This window comes from Schistocerca piceifrons, chromosome 5, assembly GCF_021461385.2.
Source record: "Schistocerca piceifrons isolate TAMUIC-IGC-003096 chromosome 5, iqSchPice1.1, whole genome shotgun sequence".
Classification (NCBI taxonomy): domain Eukaryota; kingdom Metazoa; phylum Arthropoda; class Insecta; order Orthoptera; family Acrididae; genus Schistocerca; species Schistocerca piceifrons.
Window position 1 is genome coordinate 75,004,873 of NC_060142.1, and position 19,009 is coordinate 75,023,881.

Below are 19,009 nucleotides of genomic sequence, written 5' to 3' on the forward strand. Positions count from 1 at the left end.
GTGAGAGTTCCTACTGCTTGTCTTCGTGCTTACCAAACCCTATTTTGGCCAGCAAGGTAGCCGTTACTCTCTTGCATTGAGAACATTTGAAACATGCCCTCCAACCATTTCAGAATTTTGATGGTCTAATGTACCAATTGGTCAGAATCTGGCATATCCCTGAGGAGGACATCCAACACCTCTATCAATTTACACAACGCTGAACGACTTCTTACATAAGAGACAGGGGTGGACCACCGCATTACTGACTTTCTCAATCTGTGAAGCTCTTTCTCTTGAATAAATCGTCCATTTTTTCTGAAATTGTGTTCATTTGTTTGCCTGTACATGTACATCACCGATTTCCATCCCATTCGTATAATTTCTCCGTTGTGCGTCGGTTTTTTTATCTTAGTGTGTATTGCTACAGATAATATAAAAGTACTATTTAATTGCATTACAAAATAAATTACCTTAAAACTATCTCTCCTGTCTTCTTATTTCACAAACACTCTCCTGGGCTATGGAGCTGTGGTGATCCGTATCCACTGCTGGTGAAAGCCACCGTCATACTGGCTTGATTTTACCCCCACCAGCTCTCCAGCACTCCCCACTATACCTCGACCGGACACCCCTAGTTAGGGCGACTCCAGCAGGTCAGCCGACTGAGTGAAACTAGACCTGCTGGAGTCAGTAGACTAACAGCATCGACAGGTGAACTTACAGGAGGACAATGAATAAACAATCACCAAAATCATCATCATGAAGGGGTCAAGTAGTAGCAGAACCATCCAATCCAACGATTTGGGAATTGTCTCTGAAACTAATTTCTAGCTATCAGCGAAAAATGTGCCGGACACCCATCCTGTTGATACAACATTCTGTTCCTTGTTTCCAAAGGTGTTTCTTCCAATAACAGACCTGATGTTTCTTGCAGGGATGTGGTATACTTCCTACCATTAAGATATCCTTCGATGAAATAGGGGCCTATAATTCTGTCCTGCAGAATCCTCCACCATCATTCACCGACCACGGTTTTTGGTGTGCAACTTGCTGCAGCCTATATGGATCTTCAGTTGCCCAATAATGCATGTTCTGCAAATTAACGTTTCCATGGTTCGTGAATGTAGCCTCGTGAGTAAATAAATCAAATTAATAAATGTGTCATCCCTCTGAATCTGAAGTTGTGCCCATCGGCAGAATTCAGTGCGACGCATACAGTCCGTACCAGTCAATTCTTGGTGGAGACTGATATGCTAAGGATTATATTTATGGCGATGCAGCATGTTACCTTGGATATAGAGTCGTCGATAGAGTAGAAGTAACTTCAGTAGCCGCTCGCTATTATTCGAAATAACTGGATTAGTAGATTCGTGTGGAATCCAAAAACCAAATCTTTATTATTACTTTGATAAACACTAAACTATGACGATCAGTAAATTACAAAGAATAAACAACGGCGCTGAACTTCTCAGCCGTCCCAACTATCGTCTCTGGACTATTGTCACTGTTATACGTCGCCACAGTAGCCCCCATCCCACCCTTTTTGAATGTGGGGCACGTAGGTACCATTGTGTGGCGACTCTATGGAGATTGCGGCTGCTGTTTCTTCTCTTCCGACCGCAAAAATCTTCTTCTGGAGACCTGGAGCCTGGAATTTCTGGACACGTAGGATAAATGCGACCTTCAGCTCGGTAGAACACTTCTCTGGGCTGTTCTGTTGCTGATCGAGGTGTCTTCTTTGCTGTTCTCGTGGCTTCTGTTGACTGGCTGCCGAGGGGGCTGGAGAGTAGGGCCGCCGAATTGCGACTTTTCTTCCTGCCGGCGTTCTGTATTCCACCTGGACTGCGTGTTCAACTGGCTGCTCGTCCTTCTCCTTCTGACAAGTTTGTGAACTACTTTTCTCCTCGCTCGTAAAGACCACTTTATTGTCAGGCGTTAATGTCTAATGTCTCTCCACCGTGTCGATTGTTTGTGGTTTCGAGTGCTGTAGGCTGCACTGTGTCCTCCACCTGTGCCACATACACTGGTTTTAGTCTCTCAATAGATACTGTCGTGGCCTTTCCTTCGTGCTCTATGACAAAAGCATGTGTCTCGCGCTTCAAGATTCAGTATGGTCCCACATATGGCGGGGGCAATGATGGTTTGACTGCATCTACTCGTAATCATACATGTGAACCTTGATGAATATCTTAATGAATAAATACAGGCTTTGTGCCGTGACGCAGAGGAACCCATGGACGAAGTTTTTGCATTGAACGTTGTATTTTTTGTGAGAAGTCTTGTGACACGCTAGCTGAAGGTATCACTGTATTTCGTTGCTCTATTAAATCGGCGGGATTACGAATTTGCTGGCCAAGAACCAACTGACTTCGTACTGGGCCGATATCTGTTTTAACGGCTGTTCGTAACCCCAGCAACACTACCGGATAAGCTTCGGTACATTTCTCCTGGTGACGCATGAGTGCAGCTTTAAGAGTTCTGTGGGGTCTTTCCACATTGCCATTCTGGTAGGATGATAGCTTGTAGCCCGTAAATGGGAAATTCCACATAATCTCGTATGCTCTGAAAAAAGTTCACACTCAAACTAACGTCCCCGGTCGGTTGTCACCATGCTTGAGACTCCAAATCCTAGCCGCCGTTTCTCCTAGATATACAGCTTCTGTCCAACGTGTAGTGTGGTCAATCATTGTAAACAGGTACCTACATCCTTCCGACAAGAGTAATGGTCCCACGGAGGCCTAATACCTTCTGTTGTTACCTCGTACCACAGATATTTATTCTTCCTTTTTCCTGCTGTACATTTATCAGGGTTTAAAAGGACGTCAAATTTTTGTAAACGATCGAACAATATTCGTAAATGTCTCTTGTGTTTTTCCTCGTCTCGTGAAAACACCAAAATATCATCAATATAGACGAAACAAAAGTTTAATCCCCGGAAGACCTCATCTATGAATCGCTGCCATGTTTGTGCAGCATTTCATAACCCAAATGGTGTAAGTTGAAATTCAGATAGCCTGAAAGGTGTTATAACCGCTGTTTTTGGAATATCACAGGGAGCCAATGGGATCTGAGTGTACACCTTACAACAATCTATGGCAATGAATACTGTTACCCCCTACAAAATACCCGTAAAGTTCCGAATTTTGGGATTGCGTGACAGCCTGGCATTGTCCTGATCTTTAACGTCCGTAAATCGTCACAGAGTTTATAGATACCAACTTTCCTACTCACCAGGTGTAGAGGCGATGCCCACGGGCTGTCCAAACGACGTACAATCCCCCTGTCTAACCATATATTGAAGTGTTGTTTGGCAGCTGCGTACTTCTCTGGTGCTGGCATGGCGGGCCCGAGCGTAGACCGGCGGACCAGGTACAGTTCTGATATAGAACGTCGTTGAATGCTGACACTGATTCCTTTGTGTCGTCGGGGTAGTCGTGCATATCTGTCGAAATGGGCGATCATCCTTAGCTGCGACTGTTGTTGTTTGAAATTCCTCCAGTTTGATGGCAAGTATCTTGTGGTAAATTGCTAGTAATTAGTTGTTGATTATGTATATCAATTTGTAACTTAAAATGTTCTAGGACGTGCGTCCCCAAGATGGGATGGGAGACTGCAGCCACGACGAAATTTCATGTTCCTTGAGTCTCTGGACTGACGTACGAGTTGTTCCGAGCATCCGTATCGTAGTCTCATTTGCTGCTTTCAGCTTAAACATTTGCTTGAGTTGCATCATTGGAATGCACTGTTGTGGCAGATTGCTAATATCTGATCCGCTTTCGACAAGGTATCCTTCTCCATTCAATGCTTCCGTGACCGAAATAAGCCTAGCTTTGTTTTTGCTGATTTGTTGATTAGCAATTCCCGCCACAGTCACGTTGTGTTGCTCCTATCTCTTGTTGAGGCTTGTGGGACGATAAAATCGTTGCTGGCGGTCGATAATGCCCCTTATCAGCTGCTCTTGGCATTTGGGTACCCGCATGGTTGTTCATACGTCTTAGCCCGTAAACCAAACTTGCTGTTATACCAGCAACACACTAACAAACTTTCCTTTCTGGAACGTTGCCTGTGGTCGTAACGTTGAGTGAACCATGTCTCCTATGGAAGCCGACTAGCGGTGAGCCGCGCGGGATTAGCCGAGCGGTCTGGGCGCTGCAGTCACGGACTGTGCGGCTGGTTCCGGCGGAGGTTCGATTCCTCCCTCGGGCATGGGTGTGTGTGTTTGTCCTTAGGATAATTTAGGTTAAGTAGTGTGTAAGCTTAGGGACTAATGACCTTAGCAGTTAAGTCCCATAAGATTTCACACACATTTGGACGTTTTTGGACTAGCGATGAGTTCATCTTCCAGTATCGTAAAGCGACGCTGCAGGCCTCTTAAGGCACCGCACAGCTCGTCTCTACAAGCGCGGCTTCCACCTACATCTCTTCTATGCTGTTATCTTGAGGTCTGTCCTCCGATTCCCCTTAACTGCGGCACATTTCCTTGATATTGTGGTCGCTGGTGAGCAATGGGAAATCACGTCCGCTTTGTCCCCCAATTCTGATAGCGACACGCTATCGACCACTGACCGTACTAATCGGATATTTGTTCGAAAACGGTTGAGCCAAATAGTACATGATGTTTCGTCCGAAAATAGACTAAGCTAGCTACCATAGGGCAAAGCGTGGCAGTGCTCGGGGCCCCCCAAGCTCAAGGGGCTCCCCGACCTCCACGAACGACGTTCGAGAAAGTTATGTAATATCTAATTTGTATCAAGAATTTTCGACTTTTAATTTTTTAGACCCTGGCCAGCAAACTTCGAATGGCACGAAATGAAACCACAAATTTTGTAAACCCTCGTCGCCAGTTCAAAGGCTTCGTCGCTACTGCTGCGGAGGCCGAGGTGCCACTGTTATTACAGTAGGCCAAGTTTGAGAGTTTGTGAAACGGCTCCTGGTGCAGTACACAGCTAAGACAAACTCTCCCGGCCACTACTACACAGCTATGCCTCAGGGCCAGCTAACAGGGTCGGAGAACGAAGGCTCTGCAGCACTCCGATAAATTAGCAACAAAGTCACACAAATGAGTTAAAAGGTTTACTTATCTTCGTGGCTAGTTGAAGTCTGCAACACTGCATGTAACGTAACACAAAAAAGGCCCTCAACGGCTAAGTGCAAATAATCGTAGGTAAACTTCAGAGTGCAAAGCTAAAGAAATTTACAACAACTGTGTGTTCACTTTTAATACATCACTATACGTCTTCCCTGTCTAAGTCAGCCATTAACGAGTATCTATAAACAAGTGGGTGAGAGCTGCTCCTCTATCTTTCGAGTGGTCTTCTGTCCGTTGTTGTCCAGTCATTGGCGGATTGCACTCGGCCAGCAGTTCGACGAGGCGAAATCGATATCTTCATCCTCAACCCCACCCATGGCGCTAGTAGAATCCCGGAAGTGTCTAGTCTCTACGGCTCTGGCACCAGCTCGCATCTTTGCGTCTGTGGTGCTTTTGTCTGGGCTGTGACTGGTTCGGACAACACAGCAACAAAAATTTCTCCAACCTCCAGAACAAAGATATAACGAGGTGTACTGCTTGTGCGCTAAGACCTTGACCCTGCCGCCGTTCAGGTCTTGTCGGTTGAAGTCGGAGCTACCGTGGCTGCCAATATTTGCAAACTAACAGTGAGTGGCGCTGAATCACTAGCTGTGTGTTTGACAATACAGTGTGTGACCACATTTGAATATGAAATCTCTACAATGTACGAGGGCGGTTCAGAAAGTAACCTCCGATTGGTCACAGTGCGGATTGTGGGGGGAGTAGCGACGCCATCTGTGCGTTCACGCACTCAACAGGTCAGTCGGCATCAAGCCGTGGTCGAGTGAACGTCGTACCTGCGCTAGTTTAGTTTTTGTGGCAGTTTGAAATGTGTGCTGCAATAGAAAACCCCACCAAATGTGAAGTGCGTGCTGTCATAAGGTTTTTTACAGCCAAAGGATATTCTGCAGCAGCTATTCATCGTGAGCTTTGTGCCGTGTACGGACCAAGAGTTATGAGTGAAGGAGTTGTCCGTGAATGGGTACGTTTATTTAAAAGTGGACGAGAAAACGTTCATGATGAAGAGAGGAGTGATAGACCATCATTGGTGACTGACGAACTCGTTCAGACAGTTGATGCAAAAGTTCGTGAAAATCGACGTTTCTCAATGTCGGAGTTGTCTACTGGTTTTCCACAGATTTCTAAGACTCTCTTGTACGAGATAGTGACAGCAAGATTGGGTTACCGTAAGTTCTGTGCACGATGGGTGCCCAAAATTCTTACCGACCACCACAAAACTCAAAGAATGGCCTCTGCATTAGACTTTCTGTCACGTTATGAGGACGAAGGAGAACCATTATTAAACAGAATCGTGACCGGTGACGAAACCTGGATTAAGTACGTGAACCCTGAGACAAAAGAACAATCAAAGATGTGGGCACATTCAAATTCGCCTACCAAACCAAGAAAAGCCTCGCAAGATTTTTCTGCCAGAAAACTGATGGCAACGGTGTTTTGGGATGCCAAAGGGGTGTTGTTGGTTGAATTCATGGAATGTGGTACGACCATTAATCAAGACGTGTACTGTGAAACAATAAAAAAGTTACGACGGGCTATACAGAACAAACGCCGTGGTATGCTGACTTCCGGTATCGTTTTTTTGCACGATAACGCCCGTCCTCACTCTGCTCGCAGAACAACGGCCCTTCTTGAGTCCTTCAAGTGGGACGTTATCAACCATCCACCTTACAGCCCAGACCTGGCGCCAAGTGATTATCACCTCTTCATGCATTTGAAGAAATGGCTCGGGTCACAGCGGTTTGATGACGACGAAGAGCTCAAAGATGCGGTCACAGGCTGGCTCCAGGCACAAGCGGGTGATTTTTATGCAGAAGGAATTTCAAAGCTTGTGAAGAGATACGATAAGTGCCTCAATCGCTATGGAGACTATGTAGAAAAATAGTGCAAAGATGTAGTTGTAAGATGTATATATTAAAATATTTTTATTTAACTTGGTGTATTTTTTTAAATCAACCGGAGGTTACTTTCTGAACGGCCCTCGTATTATTACGCAACACTGTTGCTGCCGCGCGTTATTTCGGATGTCAAAAACAATAGGTATTGCGCGCGAAATTGCAGCCCTGCAAAGTACCGATTTTATCTCGTCTGCCAAGGCCTTGCTTGCTCCGCACCATCCCAGAATTCTCCTGAGCAGCGAGCGGCTACGTTACAGTGGACAAGCAATGATACGGCATTAAGGATGGTAACTCACCTGTTTGTTTGGGAATTCCACTAAGCTAATGATCCTTAATCATAGATACCAATAAAGTGTTGTAACCAACTGCACACTGAATTTCATAAAACAAGAAGAGAAAATGTGGGTCTTGGTTTTGGATGATTGTGTATTGTTTTAGTGATCGCCTCATCATCATCGTAGCAAATAACACCTCCATTGTTGACCTGTATACACCATGCGATGAAAAGTATCCGGACACCCTCAAAAATATACGTTTTTCATATTAGGTGCATTGTGCTGCCACCTACTGCCAGATACTCTATATCAACGATCTCAATAGTCAGTAGACATCGTGAGAGAGCAGAATGGGACGCTCCGTGTAACTCACGGACTTCGGACGTGGTCAGGTGATTGGGTGTCACTTGTGTCATACGTCTGTGCGCGAGATTTCCACACTCCTAACATCCCTGTGTCCACTGTTTCCGATGTGATAGTGGAGTAGAAACATCTAGGGACACGTACAGCACAAAAGCGTCCAGGCCGACCTCATCTGTTGACTGACAGAGACCGCCGATAGTTGAAGATGGTCGCAATGTGTAATAGGCAGACATCTATCCAGACCATCATACAAGAATTCCAAACTGCATCAGGATCCACTGCAAGTACTATGACAGTTAGGCGGGAGGTAAGAAAACTTGGATTTCATGTATGGTATACGGGTAATCGGGAGTGGAAGCAGTTATCAGAGAGAATTAAAGAACACGGTTTACAGAGTGGCCATACGGAAGCACGTGCTGTGTACAGACTTTGGGAAAATAATGATACTATCGAAAATGAAATTCGTAGATCTGTCATTTTGGAAAATGCTTCTTGCAAGGTTATATGATGTCAAACTTACTCTCGCAAAAAGTTCATTGGCTTTCAGAGGACATTAAGAGACTTAAATCAGGAGGGAGGATACCATGGTAATATTCTGTCCCTTGTAGAGCTTGTCGACAGGTATGACCACAATGTGCGGCAAGTTTTAGATATGCCCAAATATAATCATTTTCACTTCAGAGAACTTTTTTAGCAGTTTTTTTATCATTTATTTCTTCAGTTGCTTACATTTGAAAACATTTTTAAGATCACGCCTTCTTGCTTTTAGGATCTACAAGGCATTTGAGTCCAACAATTCGAAATGAAATGATTGAATGCTTAGGGAACGAACTTGAAAATAAACTGTTAGAACAAACTAGAACATCGCCGTTTTTCGCCATCAAAGTGGACTCTACTCAGGATACGTCGAAGGTAGATCAGCTAAGCATTATTCTGAGATACACAGTAATAACCACGTCGGAAAATGGACAACCAATCGACACAGAGTTAAAAAAATATTCCTAGGCTTTTAGGCAGTTATCAGACATGGCGCAGCAGATTAAGTCAAGCAGATTATTTTTTACTGATAAAAATATTGATTTAAAAAAGTATGTGGATCAAGGTTATGATGGAGTGACTGTGACGAGTGGTGTTTATAATGGTGCAGAAAAACAGATTAAGAATATTAAGCCAAATGCTGATTATGTACATTGCGCCAATCATAATTCGAAAGCATTACAGCATTAAAACAAAAATGCTAAATTTCGAGTTCGCATTCCTTTGTGAATTAATGCATCAAATATTTAATGACATCAATTATGCAACCAAAATGTTATAAAGACGCGATATCTGTTTGAACGAGGCAAGCAGAGCTTTAGCAGATATTAAAACAAGATTGATGTTTTATAGAAATGATTTAGAGTCAAATATTTAGTTTTCTAACATCTTCATTTTTGGTCACTGTAGATGAAGCAACTTTATTGTAAAAATGTGATCAATTCCGAAGAAAATATTTTGATGCAATAGTCCCTAATATTTCACTTCAATTTATTAATACTTATCACCTTGTTCTACCTAAATTGACTCCGGCATGGACTGTTCCCAAATATGTGAGAAACTTATAACTAAATATGCTGTGCTAGGATGCGACATGGCGGAAGTGCTTACCGCAGGTTTATTATTTTATACAATACCTGTCACTTCTGTAACAGCTGAAAGATCATTCAGAAAACTAATAATAATGAAAACTTATTTGAGGAATAATAAGGCTCAAGCTCGACGTCGACATGTGGCACTCATAGCAGCCGAAAACAAGGCCGCATCAAATCTAGGTTTAACGGTACTTACTGATGAATGTGCAAAAACTGAAGCCAGAAAAAGAATGTAAAGTAACTTGTTAAAATAAACTATCTACTTCCTTTTATTGCGTAGCTATGTTATTAATTACAATCTACCGCAGCCACGAAAACATGGCCCTACCTTCTGTCTACATCTACATCTACATACATACTCCGCAATCCACCATACGGTGCGTGGCGGAGGGTACCTCGTACCACAACTAGCATCTTCTCTACCTGTTCCACTCCCAAACAGAACGAGGGAAAAATGACTGCCTATACGCCTCTGTACGAGCCCTAATCTCTCTTATCTTATCTTTGCGTTCTTTCCACGAAATATAAGTTGGCGGCAGTAAAATTGTACTGCAGTCAGCTTCAAATGCTGGTTCTCAAAATTTCTTCAGTAGCTATTCACGAAAAGAACGCCTCCTTTCCTCCAGAGACTCCCACCCGAGTTCCTGAAGCAATTCCGAACACCCGCGTGATGATCAAACCTACCAGTAACAAATCTAGCAGCCCGCCTTTGAATTGCTTCTATGTCCTCCCTCATTCCGACCTGATAGGGATCCCAAACGCTCGAGCAGTACTCAAGAATAGGTCATACTAGTGTTTTATAAGCAGTCTCCTTTACAGATGAACCACATTTTCCCAAAATTCTACCAATGAACCGAAGACGACTATCCGCCTTCCCCACAACTGCCATTACATGCTTGTCCCACTTCATATCACTCTGCAGTGTTACGCCCAAATATTTAATTGACGTGACTGTGTCAAGCGCTACACTATTAATGGAGTATTCAAACATTACAGGATTCTTTTTCCTATTCATCTGCATTAATTTACATTTATCTATATTTAGAGGTAGCTGCCATTCTTTACACCAATCACAAATCCTGTCCAAGTCATCATGTATCCTCCTACAGTCACTCAACGACGACACCTTCCCGTACACCACAGCATCATCAGCAAACAGCCGCACATTGCTATCCACCCTATCCAAAAGATCATTTATGTAGATAGAAAACAACAGCGGAGCTACCACGCTTCCCTGGGGCACTCCAGATGATACCCTCACCTCCGATGAACAATCACCATCGAGGACACTTGCCGATCGGAAATCGTAATTCTAAACGAAATCGTGTTGATCGGTACTTTAGTGAGAGTGAGTTGCTGACACTGATTATAGCGTGCCTCCTCACACCTCCCTGCCACCACGGACGTACAAGTCCTAAAGACTTGACTGCCCCTGTGTGCTCCGCTGATGTTTTCGTGGTTTTTCACTAGCTTCTACCCGCGACCTCGTTCCGTAGTATGAACCAACACTGAAAATTATCCTACGCGATCATTTTATGGGTATGAAAGTATCCTATGTCCTACCCAAGCTGTATACTATCCATGCGCAAAATTTCATCCAAATCTAGCCAGCTGTTTTTGAGTGAAAACGTAAGAAACAACCACATTTATAATAGTCTTAGGAAGTACGATTAAATGGTATCTGCTGTGTGTGTTACGCATTATAATTTACTTAGTAGTAAATAAGTTTGTCTTATTATGCCATGCAGTGGGAAGTAGCTGTTTCTGAAGTAGTTTTGCTTCTGTAAAGTATTTAGTTTAGTTTATATGGGCCCCAATTTCATTTTTTCCCCAGGGCCCTTGTTTACGTAGCTGCGCCACTGCAATGTCCTGCTAAGTTGCGTAAATGTCGCGGTAATTCTGACGGAGAACGATCTCCAATTGCTTTCTCAAACAAAACACGCTGCATGCGTTGTTGCTTGGGCAATACTAAGCGTTTTAGGATGTCTCATTGAAGGCTTGATACGACTGCTCATGAACTGGCTTCATGATGAGTTCTTGTGCTACCTTTGCTAGCTCTTGGTCCATATTCGCGAAAATACGGCTTAGTTTGTCACTGTCGCTGTTCACATTATATTGCTGGAAAATGTTCTCGTTCTTATAAACAACTCTTTCGGTAATGTGGTCCAAAATTTCGGCAAACGTAATGTTGTAGTTGTACTTCCGGTTGCTGTAGCGGAATCGTTCATTTGTACGCTCGTATCTTCCCGTTGATCTGCCATCGTTGTGCTACACTGCTTTTTATTTGTGATTTGCACTGTATTCTTTTCCGTTCGGGGACACCAATGTAGCCACTATTATCCGACGCACTTGCGTCGACTCCAAAAACCAATTCTTTATTATTACGCTGATGAACACTAAACTATGACAACCAGTAAATTACAAAGATAAACAACGGCGGTGAACTTCTTATTCGTCTCAACTATCGACTCCGGACTACTGTCACTGTAATACAGAAATCACTGCTGTAATACGTCGCCACAATGTCATTAGTCAAAGGCGACGAGTTGTATCCCATTCTTCAGTTGCCCCGAGTAACCTTACTGTGTTTTTCACGAAACGTTCAAGAATATAACTGACATAATATGTAATGATGACACTCGCTCCACTCCCGAATTTGTGGCAGGGAAAAAACGTATATTAACGGTAAATTTATCTCTGGTAGGGCGGCAATGTTAGTTGTCGGTGGTTGCTAGGCAACGTGAACCCGCAAACAGAACGCTATTCTGTGAGCGAAGTCAATGTTTTGGTAGATATTTTGTGAATGTTGTTATTGCTTCAACGCCAGTAACGTGCGTGTTACACATTTTAGATTTTAATTGGTGAAGAGTCATAAATCATGAATTCTGTAAATACACATCATGGCATACCAAACGGTCGGCCCAGTGTTGGAATATCAAATTCGGCGCGAGTGTCAAGCGTCGCCAGAAGTGGTGTGGGAAGACAGAGAAAAGGTACGATTGATTGAAAATCTGTTTAACTGCATTTGAATTCTGTTGAGAATTTTGATTTTGCAGTGATTAACCACTTGGTAGGAAGGACGTAAGAGTTTGTTCTTCCACGTTTTGTTCTCACCAGTTTTCATGTTACAGTTCCAGATTGCCCGTTAATTGAAAGTCGTAATTGGTTGATACATCTACATTACGCACGAAAGGAATTCAGGATATGTAAAATATTAATCCAAGAAGAACTCGAGAACAGCAAAGGATTCTCTGAATTTGCAAACTATATGCAGGTATCAACAAACAGTTATTTTCATAGTTGTAGATTTTGCAGATCTAGATTATCGTATAAACATTCAAAATGTTCTGTGCATAATATTCAATTTCACGTACTAATAATAACATGACAAACATGAATTAAAAATATATTTACGCCTTGTAGGGTTTAATACTGAGGCACGAAGGAAGAATCCAAGATTCCCTCGAGTATTTTCAAACATGTCATGCCATTAATCCCATGAACGTGGACAACATCAAGCAGGTTGCAAGATCTCTGTAAGTAATATTTTGAAGGATTTGAATGAGATAACTCTTTTTATTCTAGATTTCATTTCATAGTATCTACTACAAATTAATTCCTTACTTGTCTTCGTACGTAAAGTTGTGTTACTTACTGCATGTATTGAATGGTACATTATTAACAGAAAATAGTCCATTTTCAAATGTGTAATTATTTATTTTCAACTAGCCCACACATTTATTCATCCAGGTATCATCGTAAAATGATATATGATTTATAAATTATAGAGTGCAGCAATCAGTCGTCCTTTTTTATATTTTATTATGCAAATCCAGATTTCGGCTAGTAGCTGGCCATTCTCAATGCACTATTTTCTAACCTCAATGCATGTACGTCCCTGTTGTTCAGGTGTCAGTCTAAAAAAGGACAACTGATTGCTGCACTCTGTAATTTATAAGTCACATAACAGTCGCTGAGTGCACCCACTTTCCGAAAGGAAGGTAACCTGATATTAGATTTGTAACCAAAATACAATTAGATTAGATTACATTCAGTTTTCATTCCATAGACCTTTATGAGATAATTCTCGTGGGTGTGGAACAAGTCAGAAAGTATAAAAAACATAAAACATTTGAATATAATACTGACTACCCTGATCATTTGTCAGGTGATGGTCAAAATAGGTAAATACATTACAGTAAACTGATTCTTCTTTAATAAACTGTCAGAATGAAATGAAATTATGCACTTTTAATAAATTTATCGTACACAAAATATGTAATTATTACTGTTGTGACCCAAAACTGAAATGTAACAGACTTTTTACTGAAGCTGGTCTAACACTCCCTGTTAAGATATTCATCTATTGAGTAGTAGGGGTTTGCTTATCAAGAAGTCTTTTAAATTTGTTTAATCTGTGCATTACCTGAAACCAAAATTTTAATGGTTGCTGGCAATTTATTGAAAATATGTTTTCCTGAGTAGTGGACTCCCTTTTGGACCAAGGTACCAAGGTAAGTGATTTTAGATTTTTTTTTTTTAGATTGTTCTTATCCCCTGGTATTGATACTATGTATTGGGCTATTGGGTGGAAATAGAGGTAATTTAGTTGCAAAAAATTTCATTTAGAAATAAATATACTGAGAAGCAGTGGTTAGGATATGAAGAATTTCCTTGAACAGGTGTCTTCTTGAATTTGCACCACAAATGAGTCTTATTACACGCTAAAAGCTTTTGCTCGGTTTGTCAGGTTACCCCAGGATATGCCCCTGTATGATAGAATAGAATGAAAATAAATTGCAAAAAAAGTACATATACACCAGATATAGGGGCCTAAGTATGCTTTTATGAGGAAAGGAGAGATAGTCAGCTGTGACTCTGATGAAGGAACCATCCTTGCACTTGTCTGAAATGATTTTGGACTTAAATCAGGATGACTAGACTGACAGAGCAAGGTACTTTCTCCAGAATATGAGGTCAAGGTATTAACAGCTGCACTGCCTCATTCGGTTGGTCTCTTTTGTACAAAGTACTTTCATATAAACACTGTTTGCCCTTCATCACTGCAGACATCAAAAATGTCTGCTGATGATTTTAGAACCATGAACTTGCTGCACTGTGCCCCTGCACTAACTCCAGTCCATAGGGAAAACTGATTCCAGGCTCGTAAACATGCCACTACACTATTCCCCATACATGTCTTCATATGCTCACCTCAGACAGACATCCCCCCCCCCCCCCCCCACGATGAGTGTGATGCTGAACTTCGGACAATGACAAGAGAATACTATCATGCATTATAGATCTTTTCACATGATTGTATTGCAATAGCGTTACAGTATCATAGTGTGATAAGGAGGTGGTGTTAACCCTCCGTTATTAACCACTATTCTGAATCATATAAGTAATCTTCTTGCTAAAACATTACATACAAAGAACACTTTAGCTGCCTTTTTAAACAGGTGTATCTTAGTAATCTTTTCATCTGCTTGGACACTTTATTATACAGCTTTATTCCATGATAGAATATACCATTTTGAGATTTTTGTTTGTTTTTCCTTGGTAATTGTAAGTCCAGACTGGGTCTTGTTCCATGAGTACTCTTAATGAAATACTTAGCAATATTTTCTCTAACATGCGTAACAGATTGGAAGACGTACTCACATGACACAGTATGTGTACCAGTACCCACGTTTTTAAACAGGTCTTTACGATGGGTCCGTCTACTACTTCTAGTTATTATGTTGTTATTCTTTTGGCCCTTTTCTGCATTTTAAAAACTGTATCCATCTTTTATGTCTTCGATCCCCAGAAAAGAATCCCATAGCCAAGATTTTAGAGTACAAAAGTATGCTACCACAAAACATTTGCTGTTAAAAACTGAACATGCTGGTGACTTTTTTTTTCTACCCTCTTTGTGTGTTCGTCCCACGTTAATTGACAATCAGTATTCATCCCTAAAATTTTTTGTTATGCTATCAGTAAATTTATTAACTATGCGTAGCGCAACAGAAGTGTGTTCTCTCAATAATTCTGAAGTGCATACTGTTTGTTTTTTTTTATGTTCACTGTCAGTTTATTACACACTAACCAATCGTAAACATCCATGAAGGTTTCATTTTCTTTCTTTCGTAGCAGTTGAATGACTATAATGTTGTTTTCACCAGAAGAGAGAACTTGTCCTTAATTATAGGTTATGGGGAGTTACTAAGAGATTATGGAAGTTAACATTTTACAATTTGAAGCTTTAAAAAGTTGGAAAAGGTACTGTGTACATTTCACTCACCTATGCTACTAAAATGTTTTATAGATTGTAATGGTTTCCTTCCTGTGTACATAGTAAACTTGTCTGTGAATGATTTTGTCTCCATATCTTCCTAAGTGATGACAAAAAATTTTCATTGTGCACATGTCTGCTTAGAAGTTAGGAATAAAACTGCTTTCAGATCAAATCACATTGCAAGTTCAAGGCATTCATGTGTAAGCTGTTGTGGTTTTTCTAATCAGGTGATGTCACAAGATACACAGTTCACCTATTTATCCATACTAAATAATACACAGCACACTGATGCTTTCATAGTAATGCCCTTCTCCTATACTTAAAAAAAAAAAAAATTAGCTGAGAGTAAATTATTAGAGACTGATGAAATATTTGATAATTTTGTGAAATTTTGTGTGTTTGGCGATTTTATTTGTCTTTTTACAATTTAAGTACATTATGTACGTGGTGTTTGCTGCTTAGGATTTCTTTAACTTAGTTTTTTGTCAAAAAGGCAAGGAATTATAATTTTTTTGTTCCTTCGGCAACTATTAAGTTTCTGAAAAGACAAGCCTGGTACAAATGATAATGCAAAATTAAACAGTGCAAATGATATTTGGAGTGAAAGTGGGGTAAAAATGAAAGTAACAGATGAGTGCAGTAACAGGGTACTGCAAAAGTAGGCCTAAGTACTGTAGCAAATTCAGATACTTATGGGGGAAGCACCAGAGTGTTAATACAGTGGATGGCAGAGTAACAAAACAATTTACAGCTGGACTGGGAAGGGCACCCTCCAAATTTGCCGTGTGGTTTCTGACAGCCTCTTCTCAAGCTTGACAGCTATGTGCTGGGAAAGTTATTTATATATATTCAAAACAGACTTGAAACCAATACACTACCCTATGTTTATGTGTTTCTTGTCTGACTTATTTTATTAAAAATTTATGACCACTGGATGTGTGAACTCTTTCTACTTTTTGCATATTGTTTTCCAAGTAAGAGTGGAAGTGCTTGTACTATATTCCTCTTATGCCTCGTGATCCTACCTTGTTTAGTAATATTTTATGGTCAACTGTATCAGAAGCCTTGAACAAGTCAAGGACTATGCCTGTAACACAGCCATTCTTATCAAGAGCTTCAAGTACCAGTTTTGTGAAATCTGTAGTGGCCAGCAGGTGTATTTCACCACTTTCGAAACCACACGGTGCTTTGTTTAAAAAGTTGTTTTTGTTCATGCAACTATTTAGTCTTTCCTTAATGACTGATTCAGTTATTGCTGTGAATACAAACATAGTAAAACTGGCCTGTATTTTCAATACCCTCAGCATTATCTTTGTTAGTAAGGGCACAACTCGTAGGCACACTGGAGAAATACCCGACTAAAGGGCTCATTTTTTATGTTTGTTACTGGGGATTTTATGCTGTCTATGCACAACTTCAGAACAGAGAGTGAAACCTCATCTACGCCTGCTTACTTCTTATGTTTTAATTTCTGCAGTGTCTTCCTGGTTTTAAGCTCTATTGTGGCCTGATCATCTTTTGTGAAATCCTTGCACATAGGCCCTCATTTTCTGTCACATGATTCAGCCCAGCACTTGACTTGAAATGGCTGGTGATAGGATACTCCTCCCAAAACTTCTCCTGTGCCATCACTGGTACCTACCAGCAGTGCTCTCTTCTTCCGCACTGTGTTACCCTGATTGATGCTTTTTGTGGTTTTACTAATTTGGTGATGGTTATTCTGAGTAGTATCTGCTTCCTCATCCTTCCTATTGGTGTGCAGTGTCTGCTGTACATTTTCTTCTCCTACACCATCTTGAAGTTCCTCTCCGCTCAACTCTGACAGATGGAATGTGTTGCTAGTAGACACAACAAAATTGTCAGACTGTGTCCTCCTCCTGTTAGCCTTCCTACCACCTGCCAGCATGTCTTTTATTTCTTCCTTTCTTGTTGCTTCATCATTTACAGCTCTGACAGTATTTCAGGGACATATTTTTTCAGACATTCAGTTTCATTATTCTTTTGTTCCAAATCTCCTCACATGAAGACATCAAACCCGATGTTACTGTATTTCTTCTGTCTCATTAACTGTATTTTTTATAATGTGATCTCAAGCCGAGATGATACCACCAGGATGATGACAGTAACTTGTCTTGAATGCCAGAGATTAACAACTATTAAAACAGTTTGTATAAATTAAATATTCTGTCAAATCTTAATTTTTGTGACATAGGTAACCCACAGAAACTTGCCATGTGTAAAGTGAAATTCATGCTCCTACTTTTTGTGTGAGACCATTCATTTTTGGAGATCGAATGACACATTTTTGATGTCATATTGGAGAGTAATGTTGCATTCCCAAATCCTCTGTGACTTTCTTTCCACCATCATCAATATCTGTCTTCTCACTTCTATCTTATCCCCACCCTCCATATTTACCAGCACTTGAGATACTACACTCGAATAAGGGAGAAATGGAGTTCGAATCCTCAACTGGCTACCTGGATTGAAGATTTTGTGGTTTTGCTAATTTGCTGTGGGTATTTTGAGCAGGGCTCTGTGAATTCACTTCCTCGTCCTTCTCCAATACAAACTTGGGCACCAAATTTAATGGCCATGTGAAACAGTATAGTCTTCTCCTTTATTCTCTCCATATGTGTTTTTCCTTCTCTTGTATTGAACATAGATTTCCCTGTGTCCTCTAGGGCTGATGTAAATATTCTGCCACTCATTTCTATCAGAAAACAAGCTTGAGAAAACTTGCACTACAACAGTTGAACCTGTTGTAAATGACCCAGCATACAAAGAGGTAATCAACAGTTTGAAGGAAAAAAAAACTGAAAACCACAAAGCAGCAGGAACAGATGGAATACCGAGGAAATGCTGAAATATGTTAATCATAAAATTCATGAGAAATTATTTCATCTTATTCTTAAAATTTGGCAAGATGAAAAAATACCTGATGATTGGAAGGAATCAATCATTGTCCTTGTACACAAGAAAGCAGATAATCATAATTGCAGGAATGTCCCTATTAGTCATAGCTTACAAAGTACTGTCAGATGTAATAGAGCAAAGACTCGTCGCCTATACCAAGGATATAATAGGTGACTCCCGGAATGGTTTTTGGAAAAATAGATCAAAATAGAAAGCATATTATACATCAAACTTGACAATGGGAATATAAAAAGAGCATCTGTTTGTTGTGTGTTCATAACTTCCAGATAGCATACAATTCACTGAACAGGGAAATGGTATGGGAAATCATGGCAGAATATGGAATCCCCAAGAAACTCATCATCTTAGTCCAAGTGTGTATGGAGAAGGCAGTAAGCTGGGAGACACACTGTGACTCCAGTTGTTTTGAGAACAAAACTCGGCTGAAGCAAGGTGATGCTTTAACCCTATTTATCTTCAAAAATCTCATAGGAATTGTGGTAAGACAAACCAAATGAGCAACAAATGAAAACATCACAGATAAACACCCAAATATACTGACGTATGCAGATGAGATA

The 19,009-nt window shown here is 40.9% G+C and overlaps 1 protein-coding gene across 2 annotated transcripts in view; it reads left to right on the forward strand.

Annotated features, from left to right (window-relative positions):
* Positions 1 to 11,975: 11,975 nt before the first annotated feature.
* LOC124798459 (Bardet-Biedl syndrome 4 protein) overlaps positions 11,976 to 19,009 on the forward strand; it is a 139,477-nt gene continuing 132,443 nt past the window's right edge. For both annotated transcript variants that reach the window (XR_007016944.1, XM_047261882.1), the window contains exons 1-3: positions 11,976 to 12,228; positions 12,367 to 12,509; positions 12,659 to 12,771. Coding sequence is in view for 1 of the 2 variants with exons in the window: in XM_047261882.1 (XP_047117838.1) it covers positions 12,114 to 12,228; positions 12,367 to 12,509; positions 12,659 to 12,771 (371 nt within the window). In the remaining variant the exon portion in view is untranslated. The remainder of the gene's footprint in view (positions 12,229 to 12,366; positions 12,510 to 12,658; positions 12,772 to 19,009) is intronic.